At 33.3% G+C, this 22,418-nt stretch overlaps 2 protein-coding genes and 1 long non-coding RNA gene across 3 annotated transcripts in view; 2 read left to right on the top strand and 1 right to left on the bottom strand.

The window, feature by feature from the left end:
• LOC107061277 (uncharacterized) overlaps positions 1–639 on the bottom strand; it is a 1,405-nt gene extending 766 nt beyond the window's left edge. Inside the window, exons 1-2 of the long non-coding RNA XR_001473896.1 lie at positions 513–639; positions 56–118 (exon numbers count right to left, since the gene is read on the bottom strand). This is a non-coding gene — a long non-coding RNA (uncharacterized lncRNA). The remainder of the gene's footprint in view (positions 1–55; positions 119–512) is intronic.
• A 6,014-nt stretch (positions 640–6,653) lies between these two features.
• On the top strand, positions 6,654–12,370 carry LOC102596332 (calcium-dependent protein kinase 1-like). Its single transcript, NM_001318643.1, is given in 7 exon segments — positions 6,654–7,495; positions 8,480–8,623; positions 10,217–10,369; positions 10,657–10,772; positions 10,866–11,033; positions 11,779–12,003; positions 12,183–12,370. Coding segments are annotated over 7 exon segments (1,737 nt in total). The 5' UTR covers positions 6,654–6,690; the 3' UTR covers positions 12,309–12,370.
• A 3,541-nt stretch (positions 12,371–15,911) lies between these two features.
• On the top strand, positions 15,912–18,997 carry LOC102596005 (pentatricopeptide repeat-containing protein At1g60770). The gene is made up of 2 exons (XM_006350870.2): positions 15,912–16,253; positions 17,313–18,997. Exons 1-2 carry the CDS (start codon positions 16,020–16,022, stop codon positions 18,555–18,557), a joined length of 1,479 nt encoding a protein of 492 aa, XP_006350932.1. The 5' UTR covers positions 15,912–16,019; the 3' UTR covers positions 18,558–18,997.
• The last annotated feature ends 3,421 nt before the right edge of the window (positions 18,998–22,418 follow it).

Here is a 22,418-nt window from a genome sequence, read left to right as displayed (position 1 = left end):
CATGTGAAAGTCATGCAAGTTATAAAACATCAATTGTGGTAAGATTACTACTCACTGTACTTGTGTTGAGTTACCAAGCTTGCCACTCAATCACTCCGTACGAATTCCTTTGGTCAATCTATAATCACATTCATAATAATTTCGTGTTAACTCCTTCATTTAGGTAATTCATACTACATTTAAAAAAGAAAAACCCAGCCCTAGAGGTTTCATGACTGATTCGAAATCTGCCCAATCACTTAATTAGTGCTTTAATCACACACATTAGTCTCTTCTTGGTCAATTCTCGCTGTAAAAAGATCAACCTAACCTTACTGCCCAATTACTCTTATTGCATATAAGCCCAATACCAAAGTTTATAGTTCAAATCATTGACTATATTCACTTGGTTCATAAGAACGAAATAAATTTCCTCTTTTTCTTCCAAACCCATGTTTCTCAACTTCCCAATTCCCAATCTTATAGTCATGGAAGATACAAATTCAACCTTTAGACTAAGTTAAGAAACTTACCTTCTTCTTGTTCTTCTTCTTCTTCCACCTCTCTCTTTAGTTTGAGAGCTAAGGCTTTCAATTTAAATTTATGTTTCTCCTCGTTCGTTCGCTCACTATAGAACAAGAAGAGTCCTTTTTTTTTTCTTCTTTTGATCCCTGAAGTAGCAGCGTTGCTGCTGCTTCTGTTAGGGCTTTCAGCCCTTTTTTTTTTTAAATTTCTGATCTTCTTTTTTTATTTTAAATGGGAGCTAAATGACAATTATGCCCTTATTTTAATATAGGGTATTACAGCTGACTTCGAGTTTGTATAGTTAGTCACGTTTGTATGATTCACCGCATTTGTATAATTCCCAATTAACAATTTTTGTTTGATTTGTATATGTATACGATGGTTTGTATCTGTATATGACGATGATTTCCTTTGGTTTTTCAGTTTTATCACCATATACATTCAATCTTTTTGTGTACAACTTTTTAAAGTTTGTATAAACGTATAGTTTTCGGATTTTGTATAATATAATTTATATAATGTAATTTGTATAATATATTTTGTATAATTGTTTAAAGTTCATATGTTTATGTTTGTATTAATTCGTTATTTCGAGTTTTATCATATTTGTATAATTTCAGACTTTATATTACTCAATTATACAAAAAAATGTGAATTATACAAACGTACCTGCGAATTATACAAATTATTGCCCTCTCACGCTCGCCTCTCTCCTCCCTCTCCCAATCTCGCTCGCCTCTCTCCTCCATCTCCCAATCTCGCTCGCCAGATATACAAATACATATGTATAATATACAATTATCTAACTGATATGCATATACAATTCACCTCTCTCCACTCTCTGCCCTCTCTTGCTCGCCTCTCTCCTCCCTCTCCCAATCTCGCTCGCCTCTCTCCTCCATCTCCCAATCTCGCTCGCCAGATATACAAATACATATGTATAATATACAATTATCTAACTGATATGCATATACAATTCACCTCTCTCCACTCTCTGCCCTCTCTTGCTCGCCTCTCTCCTCCCTCTCCCAATCTCGCTCGCCTCTCTCCTCCATCTCCCAATCTCGCTCGCCAGATATACAAATACATATGTATAATATACAATTATCTAACTGATATGCATATACAATTCACCTCTCTCCACTCTCTGCCCTCTCTTGCTCGCCTCTCTCCTCCCTCTCCCAATCTCGCTCGCCTCTCTCCTCCATCTCCCAATCTCGCTCGCCAGATATACAAATACATATGTATAATATACAATTATCTAACTGATATGCATATACAATTCACCTCTCTCCACTCTCTGCCCTCTCTTGCTCGCCTCTCTCCTCCCTCTCCCAATCTCGCTCTCCACTCTCCTCCTTATAACATGTAGCTACGAATCGTAATTATCAAACTATAACTATGAAGCGTAATTAGGCTATTATTGAGTGGCGATATGTGAAAATTCCCCTTTTTAATATAACAAAACAAGTAAAAGTGAATGATGATATTATAATATTCCGTTGGCTATATTTATAATGTCTATATACAAAGACATGATAAGATTTCATTACTTGGCAAATTTTTTGGGTAAATTATAATGTTTAATTGACTTCGACCTACCTTGATATCTTTGGACACTTCAATAATATTCTCGGTTTATAGGTTTATTTTCAGTTCTTGGCCTTTATGAAATGATGGACAATACTTCACCATTTCATGAAGGCCAAAAACTTCAGTCCAATAATAGCAGAATATATTGCTTCACACCTTCACCTAGTTTTTTTAAGGACATCTTGGACATTCTTATTTGAAAAATAATAATCAATACTTATATGTCCAACAAAAACAACAATAACATTTGAGGAGGGTAGTATTAATATTTATCACTATCTCTCTATGGTAAAGAGGTTATTTCTGGAAGACCCACACAACTCAAGCAAATCAAAGCAATGCTTCTATGTCCAAACAATGTAAAAGGTAAAAGACTGCTATTCACACAATTTGATAAATCAAACAACTCCCTAGTCAATTTAAATAGAACTTATCAGATCATCTCTAACCCTACTCTATTTTACTCTATATTTGGAGGGTAAAATAGAGAATGTCCTCTCCAAGCACTCTCTATTATACCCTCTACTCTCCAATTATAGAGAGTTGAATAGTAGTTCTCCAAATTTGGAGAACTACTATTCATACTCTCTATTTCACTTTTTGAATATTATATTATTAGTTATATTATTTTTTAATTAACATATTATTTTTCATATAAGGTAATTAATTAAATTTCTAATATTTGCAATTCTTTTTAAATGTAATATAATATTTTTTTAAAATATTTTATTTTATATATACTACTTTCATCTCGAATTAATAATTTTTTTTTCGTCACTTTGTGATACAATTTGATGTTATTATTAATTTTCACTATGAAGAATGCACAAAATTTAAATGATAAGATAATTTTTTAATTTAAATATACAATACATAACATAATAATTTAAATACAGGATAACAATACAATACAATGTATAACATAATAATTTTAAAAATCTCAATAATAATTTAGTAATCCGGTAGCCGTTTCTAGATTTAACAATATCCGAAAAAGGAATTAGTGTATGATTTAGAGAAGTTGTGATTGTGATTGCGATTGTGATTGTTGATTTCTTTTTTCAATTATTCGTAGTTGTTCTTTAGAGATTTAGAAAAAAATATAATTTAATATTAAATAAAAAAATTCAAAAAATTAAAATTTTATATTACATGTAAATTATATAGGATGATTATTTGGAAAAAAAAAGAAAGATTTATATCATGAAATAAGAAAACAAAAATGAAATAGAAATAATAATATAATATCGAGGAGAGAGAGAAGAAGATTCATTTTTAGAAAGTAAAATAGAGAATTGGGTTGAAGTTGGTTGTCTTAAAAAATAGAGAACTCTATATTTGGAGAGTAAAATAGAGTGTAGGATTGGAGATGCCCTCAGTAAGATCGACAAATCTAAATACCCATTTTTAGGCATAATTCATAAATATATCCTTTAACTTAAATAACCTAGCACCAATGTCCTCCAACTTTGAGTGTGCATAAGTAGACACTTAAACTTATATAAAATTGGACAAATAGATATATTCATCCTACGCATCATCTTACATGACAATTTTGTGTTCTATGTGGCATCCTGCGTGTGTTATGTCACGTATGATATGTATTCTGTTTAGTTTTATATAAGTTTAAGTGCTTACTTATACACCTAAAATTGAAGAATATAAATACTAATAAAAATAAAGTTAAATGACATATTTATGTATTATATCATTTTCCATGTATTACATATTTGCAAATTATAGTATTTTATTCCAAAACTGCAATACACCTCAATTCTGTCTGATAAATTATAAAAGAGGAAATTAATTTGTCTGTCTGAGAATTTGCTAGAGGTTCCAACTACAAAAAAAAAATGATCAAAGATTAATTAGGTATAATTTTTAATAAATTTTTTTTTGTAGTAAATCGTGATATTTGATAAACTAATCAAACAGTTGGTTCTCTGATTACAAAATATTGAATCAATACAAAGAATCTCATTAAATTGAATCAAACCAAACAAAATACATTAATACATCTTTTAATTATTACAAGCTTAATTTATAAAAATATTTTTTGCTTAATAGTTTACAATTTCCATCATTTTCTTCGCAATAAATGTTGCATGTTATTTCACCTAACTCAACGAGAAGTCACCAAATAACAGAAGTTACCATTATGATATGCCATTTATCTCATCAATTATCGATATGAGTTGTGTTGGAATAGTTGAAATATCATCACTCTTAATTAGAGATTTCGAATTCGAATTTTTGAAAATGAAAAAATCTGTTAAAAGCATCTCCCCATGAAATGAGTGTAATTCAATACAAATATCAGTATATCACATTTAATCAGTATTCAAAATGAATACCAAGAGCAGAAAACTTAAAAATGAAAAAATCATCAATTATTTGGAAAAGTTGTGGCCTTGTGGGTAGACAATAAGTCGAGTATTTAATGATTCTATATAAACCTTCACTAAATAAGTTTTTTTTCCTTCTAAATGTAGGATTCATTTCCATTTATTATATTCAAAAATATCTAATCACTTACCTTCCAAAGTTGGCATATATGAGCAAATCATAAGTTGAGATCGAAATAATCAAAATGCATTATGCGGAGGTTAAAATCATAAACAACACAAATTTTATTAATTTTGTTTCTTAAATTTCATGTCAAATTTACTTACATCATATAAACTGAGCTAGAGAAAAATAATATATTTTACTTTTGAGAGGAGCATTGAAAATACCTCTAAACTTGACACAAATTATTAATTCTATTTCCGAACTATTAAAACTATTAACAACCTTAAAAATACATATACTTGACTAACTAAACTTAGATACACCCTCGATCTGCCACATGACCTAGCAAATGGTCTCAAACTCTTGTAGGAGCATACAACTCTTAATAAAAAATCGAAAAAAATGTTGAAAACACCTTTAAATTTGGTGAGAATTTAGAGATGAATTTCATTCATGTTGCAAGATCAAAAATATATTTAAGTTTAATTAATCAAATTAAAAAGTTTTTTTAAGACCGTAAATAGTTCAAGAACGAAAATACTCCATCCATCCACTTTTAATTGTCATGTTGCGCTTTTCGAAAGTCAATTTGATTAATTTTCAAAGTTAAATTCGATTACATTAATTCAATATTTTAAACATAAAATCTGGATAGTCAATAATTATACAAAAAGTACTATAAATTTCAATTTTTTGCATATCAAAATACATCATAAAATGTTAGTCAAAGTTATTATCGTTTGACTCTAAAAAAGGAAACTATGTAAAAGTCATGCCATAAATGGCAAAAATACACCAAAATCCCAAAGGCTTTAAGAAATGGAAAAATGGTATATAATAACAAACTATTAATTCAAATTAAATGTTATAACCATAGTTTGATTTAATTGTACCCCATAGCAAACAGTTGCTATTTCGCCTCTCTCCTGGTGAATCTCGCTCGCCACTCTCGTTCTCGTTGGGCAGTCTCCCTCGCCTCTCTCGCTTTTATACAAACACAAATGTATAAAATGCGTTTGTGTTTGTATAAAGCGAGAGAAAATTATATATATATTTTTTTTTTATTTTTTTTTTTTCGTTCCCCTCTCTCCCCTCTCCCAGATCTTGCTTGCCACTCTCACTCGCCTCTCTCACTTTATACAAACACAAATGTATACATTGCGTTTGTGTTTGTGTAAAGCGAGAGAAAATTGTATATACTAATACAAATGCATATATTTTCATCTTATACACTTATGATTATACAAATACGATCTTTTCCTACCCAATTTTCTTTTGTCTTTCTCTCTTTCTCGCTTTATACAAATACAAATTATACAATTGATCTTTTGTATATGTATACCGAAACAGATTATACAATTGATTTTTTTTGTATATATATAGCAAAATATAAATATTTATATTTGCTATAGAGCACAATTATGCAAACTATATCTATAGCATATAACTATGATTTTATGTTTGCTATACGTGAAAGTTAGTCTAAGAAAACGAGAGTTCTAGTAAAAACCGTAGGCTTATTTGGACTAATCCGACCAAGACGCGTTTTTCTTGGCGATTTTGTCTGAATTTTATCGTTACATGTGCACTCACATATATATAGCAATTTCTCCCCAAAATTTACGGCCAAAATGCATGTAAAATATACTAATTTGTCAAATATTTAGAGACCAATTCTCACTTTCTTGAAGTTTTGGTAGTTGTCACTTTGTTCTTCTAATCAAGATCTCAACTTTTTCCCCTTTTTTGTTCTTCTTTGACCTTCCCATGTCTTAGCAGTAGTTTCCCTTCTTGGGTTTATTAGTTTTTTCATTGTTTGCTAGTAATTTGTAATCACTTGCTATGTTTATGTTTGTTTCTGATTATTTGACTCTGTTCTATTAGCAAAGCCTATATACTTGTGATATTGTTTTTGTTGAATCTTGATTTGGTGGTGTTGAACAATTCTTGGATTTGAATGCTTGTTGACTTGTTTTTGGTAGTTGATTGTTTGATTGAAGTATCAAGATCTTATTTTTATTTGTGAAAAGAAAGATTTTGATGTTGGAAGGAAGGATTTAGGGGGGTTAATAGAGGAACAAAATGGGAAACACTTGTGTAGGACCAAGTATTTCTAAAAATGGAATCTTTCAATCAATGTCAGCAGCAATGTGGCGATCCCGGTCGCCGGATGATAGTGCTTCCACTGTCAATAATGATGAAAGTGTTAGAGTAGAAACACCAACTTCTGCTAAAGAAACTGAATCACCTTTGCCAGTTCAAGATAAGCCACCAGAACAGATGACAATGCCTAAGTTAGAAGAGAAAGAGGAAGAAAAACCGAAAAAGCCCAAAAAGCCGGCTGAAATGAAGAGGGTGTCTAGTGCTGGACTTAGGACTGATTCTGTGTTACAGAAGAAAACTGGGAATTTAAAGGAGTTTTTTAGTATAGGAAAGAAATTAGGACAAGGACAATTTGGAACTACATTTCTTTGTACTGAAAAAGCAACGGGGAAACGATATGCTTGCAAATCGATTGCTAAGAGGAAGTTGTTAACAGATGATGATGTGGAAGATGTTAGAAGGGAAGTCCAGATAATGCACCACTTGGCAGGACATCCTCATGTTATATCGATAAAAGGGGCTTATGAGGATGCTGTAGCTGTTCACCTTGTTATGGAGTATTGTGCTGGGGGTGAGCTTTTCGATAGGATTATTCAACGAGGGCACTATACAGAAAGAAAAGCAGCTGAGCTCACCCGGACTATTGTTGGAGTTGTAGAAGCTTGTCATTCTCTTGGTGTCATGCATCGTGATCTTAAGCCTGAGAATTTTCTTTTTGTTGATCAGACGGAGGAGTCACTTCTCAAAACAATTGACTTTGGGTTATCAATATTCTTCAAACCAGGTAGTTTTGTATGATATGTACTTCCTTTCTTTTAAACTGCTTTGAGACACTGTCAATTAATGGGTACACAATTAGCTCGGAATCCATTAGAAAGAGTAAGCATGAAAATTAAATGTGTTCGTCATGATATTTCTGGTACAATAGGATATAAATTGTGTTTCTTTCGGTGAAGTAGCATAAGATGAGTTTAAATGGAGTAACATGAGGAGTGAGGATTCATGTAGCCAACTCCAACTTGCTTTGGACTGATGAATACTAGTAGTATTAGTAGTTGTATTTGTTACTGTTGTTTCTTTTAGTGAAGTACAAAAAGTGAACCAATAGCAATGGTTTTAAGGAACCAATTCTCCTATGGCCCACCTTCCTCTACTCCAACCCTTTTCCTTCATTTTTTCTGTTGACAAGGTAACCCGCAGCCGCTACCTTTCAGGTGCATACAAGGCAAACCCAACTCCATAGCCCTCAAACCACACAAGAGAGGTAAACAACAATAGGCAAGCCTCATGCGACCAGCTCGACCGAAAAAGCATGCAGGGTTTCGAAGTTGAGACCCCCCATTTGGTAGATCCAACCCTTTTCCTTCATAGGACGCATGGATAGAATAGATTGACATCGTCTTTTTCTGTTAAAGTGCCTCTTTGTGTACGTTGATTTTTCTACACTATGAACAATTTGAAGTTATCAAGTGTTTCGGTTGGGGTGCCTTCAACATGTTGTTTCACTAATGCTGACTCATAATGATATTGGAATTTTAATCAGGTTCTACACGTAATCATACTAGCAGTCTGTTAACTTGAATTATATGCATAAACTACTTATCTTTTTAGTCACTGTGATTCGGATTATGTGAACTCTTTGGCATCTTAATAAAACTTACTGGACAACTATTTGATCCATTTTAACATTTTCTTTCTTCTTTATTCTATGTTGACCATATTTATTCTTTTCCAAACTGCTTATTAATTGATATTTTTCTCTTTTCAGGCGACAAATTTACTGATGTTGTTGGCAGTCCGTATTATGTTGCACCAGAAGTTCTCCGAAAACGTTATGGTCCTGAAGCTGATGTCTGGAGTGCTGGTGTAATTATCTACATCTTGTTAAGTGGAGTACCTCCTTTCTGGGCTGGTAAGCATTCCCGAGTCATCAGAATTGGCATTTATTGGATACTTTTCGGCTTTCGCTCCATTGTTTAGCTCTTCTACATTTAGTTCGCTAAAAGTTCTCTACTTTTCCACTTCTATTTACATTTTGAGAAACCTAAAATGTGCATTTAATTTGTTATCAGAAGAATTGATGTCTTGTTGTTCATGTTTGCTGAGATTGAATTATTTTGGTATATGGACATTGCAGCACCTCTATCAGACATTTCTTTCACTTTTTCACTATTACTCCCTCTGTCCCAAATTGTTTGGCACACTTTCTTTTAAGTACGTCTCAAAAAAATGTCACCTTTCTATAAAAGAAAGAATTTAACTTTAAAAAAAATTCTCTTGTACCCTTATTGAAATGACTTATAGCCACACAAATGTCTAAAATTTGTTTTAGACCAGAAATTTCAAAAGTCTTTTTTTTTTTTTTTTTCTGAAAGGAGGTCAGTGGTTTTTTCTTCTCAAGGATGACAAAATCAATGTAAATCCAATTTGAATATTCTTTCTTCAGTAATTAATTCATTAGATTCTTAAATAGGCAATGTTATTACTTCACTTAAGATCTCCTTCTGAATCGTTTTGGAATTGGATTTGAATCTGTGTTGCTCGGACGCTTCAAAATCCCTGTCGCACCTGGATTTATCCGACAAGATTTGGATGTGGGTTTGGGTCCATGCTTAATTTGGTCTACTTAGCTTGGGTTGCTTTGACTACATCTATGAACAAGAAATATTGATTAATTGGGTATTTGGTTTGATAAATATATACTTTGCTATTACACGAAATATCTTATGAACAAAATTTTGGCGTTTATAAAGAATTAAATGTTATGAATTTTAGTTCAATAACTCTAATTACTCGAAATCAATACTTATACATGCCATACTATACATTTAGTGGATGGCTCCCACCACCTGCATTCATACTCTCCAAATGCTAAAATTATGTGATGATGAATTGACCTCTAGATCGGCACCTGAGTTCGTGCAACGTAGGTTCTGATTGTGTTCTGGTACTTAAAGTAACTTAATTAATGTCAAGATTTAAGGAGTGCAAGAATGAACGAAGAAATGATTCAGAGATTCTCAGTTTGTTGAAATAATAGTGCATGTATGGAAAGGGGCATTGGAAAATTTTACAAGGCTAAGATGGATGGTGTGATGGCCAAATGGAGGTTGAAATGGTCTTTTGGTTAATCCATCGGTAGAGAAGTGGATGGTAATAGAAAGATGACTGATGTAATGGTTGGTTTAAACAAGAAAAGATGAAAAAGACCTTTTCTTTTTACTTGATTCATGTTTGTAAGGAGAAAATACCGTGTTGTACTGTATAAATAGTTGGTCAAACTTGGTACATGACTATGGATGATTCCGGCAGATTCCTTACATGTGTGCCTGTTCTCTCTATGTTCAAAGAAAGTCGGTCAACTACTGCACATAAGGGAAAATTGAGTTATAATTATGTTCATGGAGAGGAACATGGAAAGGTTTTCTGGAATCAAATACTGCCCTTCTAACCACATATCATCTTTTTGTATCGTTTTCCGGAACTAATTTTTTCTATCATACAGAAAATGAGCAAGGAATATTTGAACAAGTCCTGCACGGTGATCTTGACTTCACGTCAGACCCATGGCCAAGTATTTCAGAAGATGCCAAAGACTTGATGAGGAGAATGCTTATTCGAGATCCAAGAAAACGTTTAACTGCACATGAAGTTTTATGTAAGTAGTTTAACAGTTTGTCTTTTTCTGATTTCTGGATTTTAATTTGTAAATAACAACTGAGCTGATGGGGTGAATTCAATAATATTTGGTTCTTGGAAAGATTATCATCTTCTCAAGGTAGGGGCAAGGTCTGCGTACACACGACCTCCCCAGACACCACTTGTGGGATTACACTGAGTTTGTTGTTGGTTCTGATTATTTGGAATCCTGTTGATGAAACCATACTTTTCTTTTGAAATGAAAAGCTTTGATAGTCACTGAGGGTGATATTGAAACTTTTGTAGGCCATCCTTGGGTTCAAGTTGATGGTGTGGCTCCTGATAAGCCTCTGGATTCTGCAGTTCTCAGTAGAATGAAGCAATTTTCTGCAATGAACAAGCTCAAGAAAATGGCTTTGAGAGTGAGTCTATCAATGTGCAAGATAACTATTGACCTAAAAAAATCTATTTAGGTTGAAACTAGTCTGCTAAATATTACGCTGTACATACTACAGGTCATTGCTGAAAGCCTATCTGAAGAAGAAATTGCTGGTCTTAAAGAAATGTTCAGGATGATAGACACAGACAATAGTGGTCAAATAACTTTTGAGGAGCTCAAAGATGGATTAAAAAGATTTGGCTCTAATCTGAAGGAGTCTGAGATCTATGATCTTATGCAAGCAGTAAGTATCATATTAGTCCTTGATGCATTTTTTTTAAATCTATGATTTTCGAGCAGTATGTCTGAGATGGTATTAGTCGTTGATTCATTTTTTAAAAATCTATGATTTTCGAGCAGTACGTCTGAGATGGAAGAATGTAGACAGTTATTTCACTCTTTCACACTAGTGTTCGTTGTTCAAAGTACTGAAATTGCTTATCTGAACATATGTAAACTTACCGTAAAATAATATATATTTTTTTATGGTAATGTTGTATTAATCCAACTGATATATATCATAGTTCTCTAGATTTCTTTTCTTTCTTATTAACCTCCATCTTCCACTTCCATGCAAATTGACAATGTGTCACTAGTAGTTGCTTTAAGTGGAACTTGAAAGATATTAAGTCTATGTCAAGCAAAGAATTTTATAAATTGAATTATTTTTGTGGAAGTTAATTATTATCCCTTCTTGAATATGACTTTGATTGGGAAAAGAGAATGGATCGGTGTTGTTGGTGTTCAGAAGAAAAAAAGTAGAATGATGCAATCAAAATTTTTGCCAGTGGGAGAACTTGTGATCTATTCATTGTTCGGTATTTTATCCTTCTCATTGCTGTAATGATTTATATTTTTAACTCTATCATCAGCTTGTGATCAAAAGCTTAGATTGGTTTTAGCTTCATGCCATTGTTAGATCTTTCATTCAACCAACAGCAAAGATGATGGCATACTCGAGTAACTCCTTGCATTCTCTGAAATTGCAGGCTGATGTTGATAACAGTGGAACAATTGATTATGGTGAATTTATAGCTGCGACATTACATCTTAACAAAATTGAACGAGACGATCATCTTTTTGCTGCTTTCTCTTACTTTGATAAAGATGGAAGCGGCTACATCACTGCAGACGAGCTTCAACATGCTTGTGAAGAATTTGGCATTGGAGATGTTCGCATGGAAGAAATGATTAGAGAAGCTGACCAGGACAATGTAAGTTCTGTTTTCTTAGCTTTCACTTCATTGGACCTACTCAGAACGATGTCTTGATCCTTGTAGTAGTTAACATTTGTCAAAGAACTAAAAACGTATTTCACTCTAACATGGAAGATATCCAACATGTGCTGCTTGTATTGTAATCTCAGTCATGGAAAAATTTCTTATTTTTTCAGGACGGTCGCATTGATTACAATGAGTTTGTTGCTATGATGCAAAAGGGAAATCCAGTGCTTGGTGGTGGCAAGAAAGGTCTAGAGCAAAGTTTCAGCATTGGATTCAGAGAAGCACTAAAACTATAGGTCTTTGAAGAGTGATTTTTTTGTTTCTTAGGGCTCGTTTGGTACGCGAGATACTGTTTGTCTATTAGTTTCTTCATTTCCTTCTGGAATATTTGTGTTTTTAAGAGTGTATAGTATTTAAACTAGTCTTGCTAAACAGCATTGCTGTTTTCCAGTGCAGTTTTCAGTTCATTCCAAAATTTGCACAATTTTTCCCTTTAGTTTTCAGTTATCCTGTTGAGTAATTGTATAACATGGATGTAACAATATTATACTGCAGGTTTTAATCATGCTGTTAATTGAAAGCTTATTTTACCAATATTATTTCATAATATTATCGTATTTATATTGTATCTTTAGTGTATTACTTTGATGAATACAACAATATTTGGATATATTGTGTTGAATCCCTTGTTACATAATGTCATACATCAATAATTTGAAGAATAAATCTACAAAAAAGAATAGGGTTCGGGATTGAACAAGAAACTTTTGGGAATTTGACTCGTCACTTTGTTGGTTGATCATCTTAGAGTAAGGATCTCACATTAATGCCTCTCAATATTTTGAAACATATTTGAATCGAAGAATAAACAACAAATTCATGTATTATTAATACTTGTATAATTTTAATCAGTTATAGACAACAAATTTATGTATTACTAATACTTGCAAAGCTCTAACCAATAGACAAACGAGCAAAAAGAAATAGGTATCTTTGTGAATTTGATTGGGAGGTACTAGTTTCTTCTTCAACATCATCTCCAAAATTGCGTCTTTATCGCAAAGTTTCAATTTTTTATGTGATTAATGATACTATATATGAATAACATTGCAATATTACTTGTCCATAGATATAAAAGCACAATACATAAACATATTTTTTAACTTTGACTTAGTTAATATCTACATTCTTCAATTTTGAATGTGCACAGGTAGACACTTAAACTTATATATGTCACGCCCCGAACCTACACCCTGGGCGGGACCGGCACCCTGAGACCATTGCTGGCCCCAAGCGAACCCTTGGCCTGGCTTTCTTAACTCAGCGGAAACCTAACTCAACAGAATAAACTCAATGCAATGCAAGGTTATAAAACAACTTAACTGATGCATAACATGCCAAAAGGCAACTTGTGTCTCAAAATAGAATATTTACATATATACATAGATGAGAGACTCAATACTAACTGACTGACTGTCTATGAAGCCTCTATAACACTGAGATGGATGTTGGGACAGACCCCGCAACATCCTAATAAAACAAAACTAGGAACACAAAATCACAGAGTCCTCCGGAAGGCAAGGAGACTCACCACTGACTCTGGAATGCTCAGCTGGATCAACGACGTGCTGGATGCTGATCCGGGGTACCTGTGTCTGCAACGCCATCAGATGCAGGCCAACTGGCATCAGTACATTGAATGTACGAGTATGCTAGCTGGAAGGCTAAACAACAACTTAAGCTTGAAAAGAATGCAAATGAACTCTTACATTGGCTCTGCTCGACTCATGAATAACCAAACTCAATATAAGCAATAAGACACATGCAATATATATAAAACTTGTAAAACATTGTAAACAACTTAGTCCGTTAATGATTAAAAGCAATAACAAACTCAACTTTACTTATATAAAAGTAATATAACTTTAGTGGGAGATTCTTTAACCGACAACCACTACTATGAGCCCTAGTGATGATACAACGTTTTACCTCACGTTGCCCAAGGACCATCCTATATCTTGCCGTGGTATAAGACCTTACTTAACTTAGTGGATCCACTAGCTTAATCTTACGTGATCATCTAAAAAGAATGACCCGTTAATTCCCATGTTTGGCTACATAGTTCTTATGGAGAGTTGAGTAAATATGAACTCGCGTCCCCAATTCGGTGCTCAATACTACTCCCAAAATACTTTAGCTCATAAGTGTTTTAAACACATCTTTCTTTAGTTTGAGATAATGCTCAAAATCTGGCCCAAAGGCTCACTTGGAATCGATGTTCCCTTTTCTTGAAAACTAGCCCAAAGGCTCTTTTGGAATCATAGTTCCTTTCTTACTCAAATATAAAAACATTTCAGAAACTTCTTTGGGAATACATAGTTCCCTAAGAACTTTTGAGAAATGAACTCAACTCTATACTCTTGGCTTAACTTGAAACTTGAGCCTTAAAACAAAGTTAAAACGTTTAATAAAGACTCTTGAAAACTTTAAAGACTTGCTTTTTAACTTCTAAACTTGACTTCTAACTTCTCTTGACTTTGATCCTAACTTTCCTCGAATTGGAGTACGGATTCGAGGGTAATGATCTCATGTTTATGGATGAATTCGGGATGCTTGGATGTACCTTAGAGTGTTGAAAACAACTATAAAACATAGGTACATTACCAAGGAACATGTATGAAAAAGTGGGGAATGAAAGGGGAAACTTGGCGTCCTTGGTGCTCTGAGAGGCGCGGAGCGCTAGCCCTCAAGCTTCAGAGGGGCCTGCTGGGCGCTCTGCTAGGCGTGCCGCCCCAAGGGTTGGGCTTCAGAGCCCCTTTTGGGGCGCGCTGGTTGGCGCGACGCCCCAACCCTTTTTCCCCGAAAATTTGACTTTTCTCCTTCATTTTTCCAACTCCAAACCTCCTTAACTTCAATGGTTCCATCCCCAAACACTTAGAATCATAAACCCCTCAACATACAATAGATTTCAACTCAAAAACACAACCATAAACATGTCCCAAATCAACAAGGACTTCAACACAAAACCACAATTTCAACAACACAATCAATCTTTTCTCGAAATTAAAACGAGTTTGGCGTGTGGGGGAATGAACCAACCAACACTATGATCTCACATACCTTAATATGGATCACCCCCGATGATAACCACGACGATCTTGACGAATCCTTGCTTCTTCTTCTCTTTCTCCTCTTCTTTCTCTCTTCTCTCAAAAGCCCTAACTCTCACTTTTAAAAAGGGAAAAACTGATTTAAAATCAGTCTAACACCTCAATATAACCAAAAGAAAAAAATGGCTAGGGAAAAGACCAAAATACCCTTACAAAATTGGGTTAACTGCCCTGCCAACAGCCTAACTTCCAAAAGGCATAACTCACTCATACGAACTCGGAATCGAGCAAACTTGGCGGCGTTGGAAAGATCATTCCAAGGGCTTGCCAAAGATAACTGAAACTACACCTAACTCATCTTGAGCTAGGAGTTATGACTGTTCAAAGTTGACCAAAAACTCACTTTTTCCCATTCTTAACCAAATTTTCCAGATTTTAAATTTCCAAAAATGACTATTTCCAATTTCAAGCTTTTTCATAGTTATTTCAAATTGCATGACGTTACAATACATGCATACACATACGTTCTACATGATATAATAAACGCAGGACGTCATGCATGAAGTGAATTGTCACGAATAAGTCATATATTACCACTTTATACAAGTTTAAATATCTATTTGTGCACACAAACAATTAAATGTTAGAAATGTCAACTGACACCAAATTAAAAAATACGTTTATATATTATGCCATATGTAAATAACTATTAAAACGAACATTGTATCTAAAGTAACAACACAATACAATGTTGGACTTCTATTTGGGCCAAGTTTAAACCGGTTACATTTTCATAAGCCCATTACCATTTTCACAGTCTTCTTCCTCAGCTTGGCTAGGGTTTTTCCACCTGAAACTAAAACCCCCAAATCACAGTGTAAGAAGGAAACCATCACAATGGCGTCGTTTATGCAGAATCTCGCGAGAACGAAGAACATTGGAAAAAGGTCTAAAAAAAAGTATTTGGAAGATGCACTTTACAAAAATCTGTTCAAGGAAGGAGGCGAAGAGAATCATGTTAGGAAAAATCTGAATCAATTTTTGAAATCACACAAAAGTGCTTTCAAATGGGAAGTTGGAAAATCCCTCAAAGTATTACGCCAACGCAAGCTTTACGCTCCAGCACTCAAGGTCTCCCATTTTCTCAGATTTTCGTTTTTTTTTCGAAAGTGTATGGATTTAACTCTAAGAACTTTGCATTTCTGTATATTTTTGATGATTTGTCCTGAAAATACTAAACATTTCTGTAAAATGTTCTTGCTTTTAAGTAGATTTCCATGATTTGGCCTCATAATAAGTTTGGGGTTTTGTCATTATGGGGATTGTGTCCCTTAAACCAAGTTGTATATTGATCTTCCATTGATTGACCTGTAAATAAGTTTGGGTTTCGAATTTGCTTCTCAGGGAAGGAGATCATCTCCCCTGAATTGCTTGTCATGGTCTCTCCGCCAAATTGGATATTTTATATACATATTTGCTAGAATTGATTAATATTATCTGTGCTAGCACCCATGCTCCAAAAGGCTAAATTGTGCACTTGGTTTGACAACTAAGTTATTTACCTAAACAAGTAGGATCAATTTCGACTTGATACTTATTTTTATCTCTTTTTTCCATGGTGCACTGATGTTATAGGAATCCTAAATCCGCCTCAAGCTTACCTTGATGTTGGTGGTCTCATGCATATTCTAGCTTAGCTTGATGTTGGAAATTCAAAGGGTGGTTCTTGCCTTTTAGCAATATTCCCTTTTGATTAGATTAATCTTTGGCTGTTCTCCTGCATGCTTCCAGTCATGTTGAACAACTTTTATGGCAAAAGATTTCTCCTTGCTATGGTTTTGACGGCTTAGTTTCCTTTTCAAGTTTAAAGAATATTTTGAATCAGCAAGGGAAGGACTGCTGAATTTTTACTTAATTCTTATGTAAGTTTTTGGTGGCAGCTTTGTACAAAAAGGTGAATAGCTGCTTAAGGGATGCTACATTAATGCAGTGCCTGTAAACCACTATCTATGAAATCCAAAAGTGGGTTCATTTTATCTCTTAGATCTTTGAACGCCAACGTAGAATTTGAAGTAGAACTGTTATTTACTTAGTACTATAAGGTGTGACTTGTGAGCAATTAATATTTATGGTTTCTTGGTTTTCTTTTAGCGAAATGAAATGTTTTAATTTGCTAGTTGCTATGTGCAGTTATCAGAAACAATGGAAAAAAGGGGCATGAACAAGACTGTTAGTGATCAAGCTATACATATAGATATTGTTGCCAAGAGTAAAGGGATTGAAGCAGGAGAGAGCTATTTTTTGAATCTCCCAGAGACATCGAAAGATCTTCTTACTTATTGTGCCCTTCTGAACTGCTACTGCAAAGAATTAATGACTGAAAAAGCTGAGGCTTTGATGGAGAAAGTGAAAGAACTTAACTTAAGTTTAAGCTCCATGCCTTACAACAGCTTGATGACTCTTTACACAAAAACTGGGCACCCAGAAAAAATCCCCGCCATTATCCAAGAAATGAAGGCCAATGATGTTATGCCAGATTGTTATACCTACAATGTCTGGATGAGGGCTCTTTCTTCTGTGAATGATATTTCTGGGGTTGAGAGGGTTATTGATGAAATGAAGAGGGATGGCCGTGTTGCTGAAGATTGGACTACTTATAGTAATTTGGCATCGATCTATGCAGATGCTGGCTTAACTGACAAAGCAGTGAAGGCACTCAAGGAACTGGAGAAGAAAAATGCATGCCGCAATATTACTGCTTACCAGTTTCTGATCACATTGTATGGTCGTGTTGGAAATTTGCTTGAAGTATATCGGGTATGGCGTTCTTTGAGGCTTGCTTTTCCCAGAACAGCAAACATAAGCTATCTTAACATGATCCAAGTTTTAGTTAACTTGAATGACATACCGGGTGCTGAGAAATGTTTCAAGGAATGGGAGTCTGGATGCCCAACTTATGACATACGTATAGCAAATGTTCTTATAGGAGTTTACACGAAACAAAGTTCCCTGGAGAAAGCTGAACAGCTCAAGGAACGGGCACGAAGGAGTGGAGCTAAGCCCAATGCTAAGACATGGGAGATCTTCATGGACTATTATCTGCAAAACGGGGATATCAAATCAGCAATTGATTGTGTTGACAAAGCAGTTTCAATTGGAAGGGGTGATGGTAGCAAGTGGTTTCCATCATCTGCCATCGTAACAAAATTCATGAGTCATTTTGAACAAAATAAAGATGTCGCTGGTGCAGAACACTTTGTGGAAATTTTGAAGAAGGCTAAGGATGAGTTGGGGGTTGACATATTTGAATCTTTGTTACGAACTTATATAGCTTCTGAAAAAACAAGTCCTATCATGCGTCGGCGTATTAAAATGGAAAGCATAGAGCTGACTGATGAAGGTAAAAGATTGCTGGATGCTGTTTCCGTGGAGTGAGATCATTTATAAAGTAATTGACATGCCTTGAGCTTTCACAAACTGAAACACGGAGATGTGAGTTTTTAGCATGTTGTTGCAATTGAGATTTTTTAGTTTACTACTCTTTTGAATGGTTTCTTGGATTGTGCATATCCGATTAGCACATGCATGGTTGAAAATTTCCTGCATAAGTGTAAACACGCTTTGGGCACATTTGGGATTCCGTCGAGATAAAAAATAGTGAATAAACAGACAAGAGCTTTGATGCAGCCCGAGGTGCTTGACAGTATGCCCTAAACAACTCAATTCTGGTATTTCTGGAGAGTTGAATTTGACGTTTTTGGATTTTTGTTTCCTACTGAAAGCTCTTTTTCTTTTTGGAAGAAACGTACTGTTTGAGTTTTTTGTAGATTATGATAATTTGTTCGCTAATCTCTACACTTTTTTTCCCATTTGTATGTGAATTTCTGTGTTCTACTTAGTTCACTCTGTTCTTGATGAACAGCTAAATATCTGATATTTCTTTTTAGAGATTATCGATTCAGAATCTTCATTTGGCATCTGAAAGTCCTTGTTCTTTGTTTTCTTTTTAGTTTGGTTTGTTTGCTTTCTTTCAATTGTTTTCGCAGACCTGTTTGTGTAAATTGGATATCGCTACAGGTAGATTAACTTTTCCCTTACTTTCTTTGTTCTTTCAAAGAGCGTTTGTTCATCTCTCTACATGCTTTCCACCCTGTTTCTATTCTTGCTCCCAATGTGTTGGACGTGTGTTCCCTTTTCAGTTAATTTTCCCATATCTTCTTCTCTTTTCCTTGGTGGGCTTCTTTTGGTTTCTCGAATAAGGTTAAATTGTTGCTTTCTGTGGTTCATCATTTTCTTCCTACTTCGCTTGGGTCAATCTCTATGGGGATCATTTGCTTCTGTTAACATATTTTGTATGTTTCTTTCGACTTCTATGTCTGGGTTTTGTTACTCCATTTTCATTGTTGATTGTGGTATGAACAATCCTTTCATTCTTCTAGGACATTCCAACGTTGAAATCACCATACAAATCCTTTCACTTATACTCTCTTTCATTGGAGTCCATTGCTTGGCCACACGCTCACACAACTACATTTTGATGTTTGCTAATGTTAGGTTTCTGTTTTAGCCAACTGTGTAGGGGTTCTTTGATTTCTCTGTTGTAATCAGTTCATCACTCTTTCCTTCTCAACTTCTGAGTTATTCACTGTTACATAATGTCATTCATTGTTCCTTCAACTGTGAGCCAAAAACAGCTATTCTGCTTACAGTATTCAATTCTTTGGAATGAGATTTTTCTTCAATGTTCTCCTTTGAGTTAAGTTTCTACTCTCTGGTTTAGGTAATTTTGGAGTGTTTTGAGTTTGAATCAGACCTAAAGTGGTTTCTTAGAGCACATTGTTGTCACTTGTCAAGAGCGTGCTTAACTGAAGCGAGGTTCAAAACATGTTAAAGCACATCACCTTATATACTGGACACTTTAGTGTCGGTATCAAGGATATAAGACATACTTCTCCTTGCCAATGAGTCTCTTGTGAAGAGGAGACATTAAACGATTGGTATCTCACTTTATCGTTTTATTTTCTTCTATTCACACTTATACATTATTAGTCTTGGACTGAACATGTATATAAGTTAACTTCATTGGGTGGGTGGGGGCGAGGATTTATAAACTAATTTATTGTGAACATGCAGTCATGGTCTCTCCATCAAAACAAATATTTTATGTACATATTTTTTTTAGAATGAATCTAGTATTATCTTACGACACTTGACTGAATGATATGTTATTTACTTAAAAGGAATATGGATCAATTCCCACGTAATACTTTTTTCCCTTTTAGTAGTTGCACCCATTTATAGAAATTTTAAATCCGTCTTGAATAATTTCCTTAAGTTTATCAATGTGAAGAAAATTCATCTTTTCCCCGAATTTGAAGGCCAAAATTGGATTTTATAACTCAAATATAGTAAGAACATGAAACAAAATTTTGAATTTGAAAAATCTTAAAATTCCCTTCAATATCGTTTTGGAGGTACCAATAACGATGAGTTATTATGATTAAGACTGGTGTTTTAAAGTTAGGTGTATACTACATGTATTTCATTCATTATATTTTCGTGATTTCTTTCGATATGTTGTATAACGGTCAACATTTTGAAGACTGAAAAAATTGTACAACAATTTGCAAGTGTAGTGTACTTTTGTGACAAGTACTGCACTAATCTAAAAAAACTAATCACAATTATCATATAAAATAAGCTGAGCAATACTAAGGTCACAGTCACAGTCACAGGTGCCAATAATTTGGTCCCCTAAACTGGCCCGCCAACTTTTCTAAATCAACAACGTTCAAATAATCGGAAAAAAAAAGAAACGGTCAAATAGGAGCAATAATAATTAATTATACATGTACTCACGCTCCTCATCATATTTTTATTTTAAGCTGAGTATATCGAAAATAATTTTTTTGTCTTTATGAAGTGCGAATAAGCTTCGTATATATTTATCTTTACCAAATCTCATTTATGCAATTATATTAGGCATATTGTTGTTGTATCTAACACACAAAAATTTGTAAGACTTTTTTCGTTTCATATTTATTTTTTGAGATTTATATTATGTAAATTTAATTGATTTTTTCATAATTAATATAAGGAAATTATAATTTATACAATACATTTGATATAATCTAATTTAAAACATAATCAATTATAAATTAAGATGAGTGTAATTTGTTTCACTTAAATTATCTGTTAGAATTTTTATTTACATGTCTCTTAAAGAAACATTTATTGAGAGTTTTTTTTTTTTTTTTTTTTTTACATATGTTTTAAGATAAAGTCTTTCTTAATTGAATTATATGAAAATAATAAAATAATTAATTTTATTTTGAATTTTGAAATTTTAATATGGAGTAACGAAAAATTTTATTATGGATGAGGGATAGATATGATGTGGCAGACACAAGTTGTATAAGGCTCCTCTTAGAATTTGCCAAGTGGATTATTGGGTCCCATTTTCAGAAAAATGGGCCAAATCCATTTCTCTCTCTTCCTTTTTAACTTTTTCTCTTTGATTGAAATCTTCAATTTTTTATCATCTCTTCTTCTTCTTATTTTTGAAAATAATTTTATTTATAAAAAATGTGAAATTTAGTCTAATTCATCATACTTTTAACATTTGATATTATATTTCTTTCATGTATTGATTATTTACATTACTAAAAATTATTTTTAAAAATTATTTTTCAATTAACAAATTAAATTATATTTATATTTTTATTTTCATTACACTAATAATTAATTATTCTTAAAAATATAAACAAAATTTGTAAAATTGCAAAAACAATTCTTAAGGAGTAAATTAATAAGGTATCGTTTTTATTTATAATTTCATAAAGAATCCGTAAAAGAAAAAATAAATAACTAATACAAAAAACGAAAGGGGTATAAATTATTATTTCTTTCTCTTTCAATAATTTCATATATACTTAAATTCATCAAATATTCACAAGAAAATATAATGGAAAGAGCATCAATAATTTTGACAAATAATTACATAAGTTTTTGTACTATCTTAATGTAACCCAAAATCGATTTTTTTTCATAAACACTTAAATATATACATACTCTTCCGTCAATTTATATGATATCTTTTTATTCTTGAAATCAAGCAATGTGAAATTTAATTAATATTTTAAAATATATTTTTATTTTTTATATTAACATAAGAACTACAACTTATAATGTTTGTTCATAAATAATCCTTCCCACTAAGTTGCAATTCTTATCATGTTAGCATATGGAAAAAAAATACATTTTATAGCTTGAATTTCGAGAAAAAAATAATCGAAT

Source organism: Solanum tuberosum, unplaced genomic scaffold, assembly GCF_000226075.1.
Source record: "Solanum tuberosum cultivar DM 1-3 516 R44 unplaced genomic scaffold, SolTub_3.0 scf00131, whole genome shotgun sequence".
NCBI classification, from domain to species: Eukaryota; Viridiplantae; Streptophyta; class Magnoliopsida; order Solanales; family Solanaceae; genus Solanum; species Solanum tuberosum.
Note: the sequence above shows the minus strand (reverse complement) of the source record. Positions and strands in the feature narration are given on the sequence as shown.